General features: G+C 37.5%; 1 protein-coding gene across 1 annotated transcript; it reads left to right on the top strand.

Annotated features, from left to right (window-relative positions):
* The first annotated feature begins 1,747 nt into the window (after positions 1-1,747).
* Positions 1,748-5,483, top strand: LOC132552279 (uncharacterized). The gene is made up of 4 exons (XM_060216442.1): positions 1,748-1,802; positions 2,204-2,362; positions 4,275-4,350; positions 5,323-5,483. Exons 1-4 carry the CDS (start codon positions 1,797-1,799, stop codon positions 5,481-5,483), a joined length of 402 nt encoding a protein of 133 aa, XP_060072425.1. The 5' UTR covers positions 1,748-1,796.
* The last annotated feature ends 3,502 nt before the right edge of the window (positions 5,484-8,985 follow it).

The following is an 8,985-nucleotide window of genomic DNA, read 5'->3' as shown; positions in this document are numbered from 1 at the left end:
TTATGACATCCGCGTTTGGAGATTTTTTTAACGAATTCTCAATAGCCTGAATAAATGTTAGATTTTCTTTACTCAACATAAGAAATACTGAGAAAAAATGTTGAATCTGTTGCTGTGGGATCAAAATGAGTGAAGCGATGGGCAGTTATATAATGGTCGTTATTCCAAGGCGTCAAACGAAACATTTTTGCTATTTCTTGTCCGTAAATCTTGAAGTCGATAAAAGCATAACTGTATTTCAATAAAAAAGATGTAACCTTATATTTTCTAACTTATCAAGAGATTACTATAAATCAGCTAGAGTAATTCACATCACTGTCTGCATTTACTCGTGTTAAATTGTAGTTATACATCGATAACCTTGGAACAAAACAGCCAAAAACCCTTATATAGATGATGCCTTGCGTCGTACCCTCATCTTGCTCAATTTTAAATACATATAAATGTATAAATAAAGTCATTAACAGGTCGATATCACGTCACTTTCCGTAAGTTCAGTATAGTTTGCCTTTTTAAAACATTATACCTGCCCTTTATAATGAGCGCTTTGAGTGACTTTGTTCTAATTCGTTGAAATGGTTTTCTTTTTTCGGTATTGATAGCAGAAAATATTTTATCAATAATATATCGTATTTATTTGTATAATTTTACATTGTATTTAGATCGTACTAGTGAGGCCGACACGTACTTGGATAAAGATCGATTTTGTTCCGAAATCATCTTACCGCTAATGAAGTGAAAATTACCAATACATGTATTTTCCCTAATGAAAATTATAACCCGACTCACCAGGTGCTCGTTTTTATATTGTTAGAACAAGATGTTCGAAGATTTAGAATTGATGCTAATTAGAAGAATGACGGTTTTAATCTAATGAAGCAGGTCGATATTGGTCACACTGCTTTGTCAACCAGCCTTGTAAGTTAAAGTTTTGTTTACACAAAAAAAATAGCAGTTACGTCAGCACATATCCAAGATAACTCAAATTTATGTGGGAACGTCGGAAATTACTTCTTGAAATTTAAAGAAAGAAAAAGGGAAATACGATAAATGAAACGGCTTAGCCTTCATTTGACGAAGCATAACACCACAAATATATCTGTTTTCATTCCTGGTCTCTATCTATACAGACACCGAAAAATGATGTGTTATTTTCCGTGTCACGGATACCGGAATTATTTTCTTCTGTGATGACACGCCAAAACAGATAGCAGACATGCACACCCTGTGGTATTACTTTCACAGGAACAGTTGACATGAGGCGACAAGTACGTTATACAAGTGCTGACACTGATTTTTAGCGTGAGTAATCTGGCGATAGTAACATTTGGTTTAGTCAGTAACGCCCCAGTCAGGTAGAGCACCTTTTGTTAAGCGCGGGTAATTATACGACAAATACTCTGTTTTCCCACGATACCGAACCGTCTGCTTCTACCTGAGGGACTATTTTCACATCTGTTTCAACAAATGTCTCGATTAAATTATTCTAAGCCTTTCTCTATTTAATTAGCATAAACAAATACGTAAGTTACACTCATTTCGTGTGTTACGTTCTTCATTTCAAATTCTTCCGAGTGTTTATCTATTTTAATTGGTGTTTACATGAGCACTATATCTTGCGCGCGGACTGTCACTAACTGATCACTACTCCGCGCTGGCTATATATCGGCTGTCACACGCGGTTTTCTCAAACGAGTTTTTACATCTGCACTGGATTTACACAGCTGCTTGGAAATTACCTGTTTGCTATTACTCTCACCACGTGTATTGCTTTATCTTATACTTAACAGGGAAAAATGAAGGTGAGTTATCACAAGAAAATTTTAGTCGTTAATATTTTTTATATTTATTAATTATTTTATTATTTGGTAGTAAATGATAAAGTGTACATTGTTTTTTCAGTTTATTTCCTGCCTTCATTAGTTTATGCCTCAGTTTCAATTTATCATCGGAAATTGAAACATGCTAACATTACCCATTCAAATATCACTAATTAATTTAAAATGTCACACTTACAATATTGCACCATACAGCCATGTCGAACTTTGTTGTAAAAATAGTATCATGTCATAAATATGATTCAAAATCCATTTATGATATGACAGTTAAAATAATTTTGAAATTGTTAAAGAAACTGATGTTATTGATGTGGTATGAAATGTTTATATTTTATTAAAATGTCAATATTATTTTTTTTATACAGATGGTACAGTACAACAGCATCAAGAAGAGCAAACGCTCCCCGACCCAGACCGTTGCTCGTCGGCATCTTAAGCTCCATCTGAAGCGTGTTAGGGACCGAGAATATGCCAGACTCCGAGATATGGTACCCTCCATCGCTAGCAAAGACAAAGTTTCAAAGGTAAGCTTATAAATGTTATCCTTTTTCGTTGATTTAGAGTCGGGTACAATGAGTTTAGGAATTCTTTTAGACACTGATTTTCAAAATATTGATTGTATTACAAAAGCTGTCCAACAAATTAAAAATGATTAAAGAAAAGAACAGAAGATGGAAATCTCGAAATTGTAAATAGGTCTGATTTTGGCTTGATCGATGGACTTGCCGAAGTGATGCGTCACGATTTTACAATAGATTGACACTTTTTTGTTAAATGGTCGTGTTACATCTAATTTTGACGTGAGAGAGTGGGAAACAGAAAAAAGGGAAAGACGACCCTTTTGTTTGAATGAATAACTTCAGATCGATATATTTTCGGTATGACAGTCAGATGTAGACAATGTCATGTGGGAGGTGATTTTCAGAGGAAACATATGTTACGGGTGTCACGCCCCGTGATAGAGGACAAATCACTCTTGACATGTGGAGGATGATTTCCAATAAGTGTATTTTATTACAAGTGCCGTAACAGGTTGCCCCAACGACCGTTTAGCTGGGTGGCAGATTTAGGGTCGTTAAGATGGTATGATAGGGCCGTGTGTAAACAGTCGCGGTGTCATCGACTGTCACCCGCGAACTCCACCACCACGTGCTGAGTATAGTTACTGGCATCTGGCATGATGGTCAACGATCGTTCGAGACTTGACTGGCCACCTGACCAGTATCGTGTCATATCGTAAGGCATATGGCATTGAAATGAATGCTGAATTTTCAATAAATGTTCCACAGTGAATATGTATCCGCCTAGAGCATTCGTGTCACAGATTCGTCAATCTGTTCTCAAAATGTGTCGATTTCATTGATTTTAATGGACTATTTTAACCAATCAATGATTTTTTTATTAATAATCAGTAGGATAGAATACTATAAGCGTTCTTGGTGGCGATATTTTTCAGTTTTAATAGATTTGGAATAGGACCAGTGATAATTATATTATATCGTATGGAACTTGTCACTTTCCAACCGTAAATACCTCAAGTCGCCACGGGTCAACTAAGTGATTTCATTTGACATATGGGACTAAGTGCAAACGTGATACATCCTCGTGATTAGCATAATTTGTCGTATACTGTTAACTATGAAATACACCAGCTGTTTTTAGTGATCCGTTAAAAACTGCCCAACAGGACATGGTAATGAAATTAAACATATGGTCATTTCATACTAGAATTTAACTCCCATAATATTCAGTGATGACTGTCCGTATGTGACGTTTGGTATGTTTTATTACCGGTTTGTCGATGTCACTCGGTACGCTACATAAACATCAATATTTTTTACGTTTATTAAGACGGAGGTCATTATTTTCTTGTCTCTTGTTATGTGTTTTGCCTCTGGGATATATGAGATTGGGATTTTATGAAGTTTTAGAGCAATATTGACACACCTGTGAGAAACTTTTACCTGAGACCGTACTGAATACCCCGATAGGTACATATATAACGGACCCCGACAGTAGATAACGACAAAATGACGGGTATTCATCCACAATGATAATAAATTTCCGGTGAGTCACCTCCGCTCGGTCGAATTTCAAACACGGAAAGGCCTACATAAATAGCACAATAGACCATGTTTAAAGTGTATAGAAAATCACCCTGGCTGATTGGTACAGTCGTTCTACAGCATCAAAACAGATCTTTATAGTCGTTTTTTTAATATCTATTCATGTTCTGACATTAACTACTTCAACACCATATAAGGAATTATTTACGTACTTCTTCACACTGTAACACATTTTATTGAAATTAAACCACGATAAGACGTTTTCTATTATAATTATTTCATATTGTATTTTTTCATTTTTTTTAAATTAAGACATTTTCGCATATCCTTCATCCTGACATTCTTACTATGTTGATTTTATCTTCTTCAGGTAACTGTAATTGAGGAAGCAGTGAAGTACATTGATGAGCTGCATAGAGCCCTTATAGAGAGACTAAACAGCAAAGGTAAGCGATCCGTCCTTAACACCTTAAGTACACTCCGTCGGTACATAAAATTATGATACATTAAATCGCCAGGTGCAAAAACTTGCTTGAATCAGGAAATATACAACCCAATAAAACTAAGTTATCAAAGTTATCACGGGATTGGAAAGAGTTTCTCAAACTATTTATTGTCAGTGGTACTTAAATGTTTGTGAACTCTTCTCGTTCCCACGATATTTTGTGTATTCTAAATTTGTCCCGAGACGGCAGATGGTGCTCATTTGAAAACAGATGGTAAAGGCTATAGGTTTGTTGGTGTTGGGATACGTATACAGGTATATGCATGCGCGGCGATCTACCTGAGTGGTTTGATAGGTAAAACGATCAGGTGTCATTTCAGGTGTAGCGACATGTTTTATGAGTCACCAGAATCATTAACAGTTACACTGCCTTGTCTACTGCTGACAAACTAACTACAACGCAGTTCAGAAAATAAAGAGTAACTTGTTTACACTACTTCAATTAAATCTAGAAAAATACACAACAGAAAAGATTAATTGAATGTAAATTAAATTATTTACTTTAAATATCAAATTTTCACCTGGCGGTGTAAGAATCCTAAGAATTCCTTTACAGCCGGAACAGCTGTTTCACTGATAACACGTGTGTACTTTAAATACATATATAGTTGTAATACACAGTCACCTGTGTACTTTCCGGTCGAGGAGAACTTAATTCGCGGGAAGCCGAAAAGGAAACACCTGTTCAGTATCTCAAGTAGAAGTTAATGATTAGAAATCCTGGCTCCCATCACCATAGAAAATGATATATTTCTCATGATTTCATATCTGATAAGATGACAAATCCCTTGGGGTATCATCGAAATGTTTCCTACATCCGAGTTTTTTTTATCACCTATGCAAGTACCTTTTGTATTAACATGTACTTTCAAACACAGTTAGTGATTATTGAATTTTTTCCCTGTTTTTTCAGGTCTTCAAGATGGTTTGATAAACGAAACAAATGTCAAAGATTTCGTCCACAATATGATGCCACAAACATTCTTCAAGAAAGATGAAAGTACAAGCTGTTATGAAAAGCAACAAAAAGTTCCATCATTTTTATTGCAACGAAGAGGGCCAAAATCTTTATAGGTAAGCTTACTGAACATAAATCCTCCATATAAACTTTGAATCCGTAAATCTGTCTCGATTATGTTTGAAATTAAGATATTTAAAAGATTTACTTGTCATTAACCTCGTTAATATTTTCCATTATCTAATCATGACTACTGCTTGTTCTTTCAGACTGTATCAAGCGCCCGTGCAACCCTGATGTGATAGCCATAATATATCTGTGATATTCATACACTATGTAAACTCCCTCACAAGCGTGTAATCCACCGAGATTATGTGATATATCGGACTGCTTTAACCCACCAGTGTGTTCACACATTACAACGACCGGAAGTGACATCGAGAAACCAATTTACTGACGGATTTCATTACAACGATCTGACAGGAAGTGACATTACCACACTAGCTTTTTATAATGCCTTACAACGAAATGACGTCGACAATGTCTGCACCAATGAAAGTCGAATTGCTGGAACTCGTCTGACCTTGACACTTCTACAAACAATTTCGTCGAGGATGATTTATCAACTTACAAAAAGGTGCGTTGTGATAAATATGTAACTTTTTCTGAAACGGAATTTACTCAATTACATGTAATTTAGTGGGTTTTCCCTTACGTATGTCTGATTTCTCGATTAAGATCAAGGGTTAGGTTCGCGTGCTTGCTCTCACGTTTCTGCATTTCTTTTTCAGATGAAACAATCCAAGACTTAACCATTGTCCGGCCCATGAAGTACGAGACAAGCACGGGACAGTTTCCCGCCATTGACGACTTATCCATAACATCAAGAAAGGTTGGCGTTAGTTACGTTATCTCGCCCGATATCTTAAGGATCACTGTGACTTGGTGGATGGATTATACAAATGTGTCGTATTTGTGTATTTCGAGGAGAACAATGTGGGAGAAATGACAGTTTTTTGTGTGAAAATTGAATTTTCTTTTGAGTATTATAAATACGGAAGATTTTTTTATGAACTAGTCCCATGGTTGTATGTTACCTTTGACATTAAATGTCGCCTGCCGAACTCTTGACATCATTTGATACCCGACATTCAATGTCGCCTGCCGAACTCTTGACATCATTTGATACCCGACATTAAATGTCGCCTGCCGAACTCCTGACATCATTTGATACCAATAAAGACAATGGAAGGCGAGGACAAACGTTTGTGACCAGCATTCCAACTATAGTGCCAAGAGCTTACTTTGTGTGTAAAACGTGTGTTATATTTATTTAAAAAGCATAAATCATGAAAAGCAAAAGCGAAAAACCATCAAATAAAAACTAATAAAACGATTTATTTGTTTGTTATTTTGCAAATTAAAAAATGCCACACCCAGCGCTGCTGTATATTCTCCATACCGATATTTACAATCGATACTATCAATGGATATACAATTGAAATGAGGTGTGAAATAACAAAGGCAGATTAATTTCTGGAAGTGTTATATGTTTTGTTTTGATAGCTGCGGTACATTTGTAGAGGATAAGATCGCTCTTCTGTCAATATCTAGGAATTACACGGTTTAAACTTCACTGATGTTTAATGTCTGATTATCCACTCACGAAAAAGTTATAACCATTCAATTGTACCGTACAAACATGGCGTAAAACGAAATATAGAAGATCCCATCTAGTTACAGATATCTCTATCGTAGTGTATTTATAGTAAATAAACTTAAAGTTACGGCTATTACTTTGTATAGTCTCTAAATCAAGCCTCCGACCCCAATGGTTGTAATTCTCGATGTCACGTGTGGCGATCAGTCATGCGCATTTATTTTATGATTTTGTTTACGTCCCTGAATATATTAAAAATACGTTTTAAATGTGAGGAGACGTGTAAGACATTTTGAAATGACATTAAAGCTAGTGTACTGTCTGTACAAGTATAATACAACAATATGGTAGACGTTACAGTACTGTGATCCTCCTTCACAATCCAGTACCGTGAACCTGCCAGTAGTGTCCGTCTTCATACCGCAGTTATCTAGAGCTATTAGCAATGTCCGTCTTCATACTGCAGTTATCTAGAGCTATTAGCAATGTCCGTCTTCATACTGCAGTTATCTAGAGCTATTAGCAATGTCCGTCTTCAAACTGCAGTTATCTAGAGCTATTAGCAATGTCCGTCTTCAAACTGCAGTTATCTAGAGCTATTAGCAATGTCCGTCTTCATACTGCAGTTATCAAGAGCTATTAACAATGTCCGTCTTCATACTGCAGTTATCTAGAGCTATTAGCAATGTCCGTCTTCATACTGCAGTTATCTAGAGCTATTAGCAATGTCCGTCTTCATACTGCAGTTATCAAGAGCTATTAACAATGTCCGTCTTCATACTGCAGTTATCTAGAGCTATTAACAATGTCCGTCTTCATACTGCAGTTATCTAGAGCTATTAGCAATGTCCGTCTTCATACTGCAGTTATCTAGAGCTATTAGCAATGTCCGTCTTCATACTGCAGTTATCTAGACCTTTTAGCAATGTCCATCCTCAGAGTCCAGGAGACTTGACCTGGTCACCTCAGATAGAGTTCACGTTGTAGAACTGACCATCAGATTCTGTGTCTTTATCGCCTGCCGTCCTGAGCAGTTCGGCCACCGTCAGGAATGGTTTAGGCCCCAGCGGATATGGCCAGAGCATGTTGACCAGGGAATTATAAGACCTCAACGAAAATAAAACGACAAAACAATATCATATTAACAAGGTCATTAGCTAATCGACTACCTGTAGACCTAGTCAGTTTGGACAAACGTGTGTTGTCACCGAGTCACAGCAGGTCTGAATTTTACTGTACACAGTGTTCGGTCACTAGGCCCCGATAGGTCTGACCTTTACTGTACACTGTGTCTAATCACTAGGCCCCAGTAGGTCTGAATTTTACTGTACACAGTGTTCGGTCGCTAGGCACCGATAGGTCTGAACTTTACTGTACACAGTGTCCAGCCACTTGGCCCCGATAGGTCTGACTTAAACTGTACACAGTGTCCAGTAACTAGGCCCCAGTAGGTCTGAACTTTACTGTACACAATGTCCAGTCACTCGGCCCCGATAGGTCTGACCTTTACTGTACACAATGTCCAGACACTAGGCACCGATAGGTCTGACCTTTACTGTACACAATGTCCAGTCACTCGGCCCCGATAGGTCTGACCTTTACTGTACACAGTGTCCAGTCACTAGGCCTCGGTAGGTCTGACCTTTACTGTACACAGTGTTCGGTCACTAAGCACCGATAGGTCTGAACTTTACTGTACACAGTGTCCAGTCACTAGGCCCCGGTAGGTCTGACCTTTACTGTACACAGTGTTCGGTCACTAGGCCCCGGTAGGTCTGACCTTTACTGTACACAGTGTCCAGTCACTAGGCCTCGGTAGGTCTGACCTTTACTGTACACAGTGTCCAGTCACTAGGCCGCGATAGGTCTGACCTTTACTGTACACAGTGTCCAGTCACTAGGCCCCGATATGTCTGACCTTTACATTACACAGTGTCCAGTCACTAGGCCCTAATATG

Source organism: Ylistrum balloti, unplaced genomic scaffold (assembly GCF_031769215.1).
Source record: "Ylistrum balloti isolate Yb309-2 unplaced genomic scaffold, AGI_CSIRO_Ybal_v1 Utg370242, whole genome shotgun sequence".
In the NCBI taxonomy this organism is placed as follows: domain Eukaryota; kingdom Metazoa; phylum Mollusca; class Bivalvia; order Pectinida; family Pectinidae; genus Ylistrum; species Ylistrum balloti.
The sequence above is the reverse complement of the archived record's forward strand: the minus strand, read 5'-3'. Positions and strand labels throughout refer to the sequence as shown.

Bases quoted from the DNA above. Each gene is read 5' to 3' on its own strand.
- LOC132552279 (XM_060216442.1), top strand. The intron at 2,363-4,274 runs GTAAGCTTATAA...TATCTTCTTCAG, and splicing joins GCAAAGACAAAGTTTCAAAG to GTAACTGTAATTGAGGAAGC. The intron at 4,351-5,322 runs GTAAGCGATCCG...CTGTTTTTTCAG, and splicing joins AGAGAGACTAAACAGCAAAG to GTCTTCAAGATGGTTTGATA.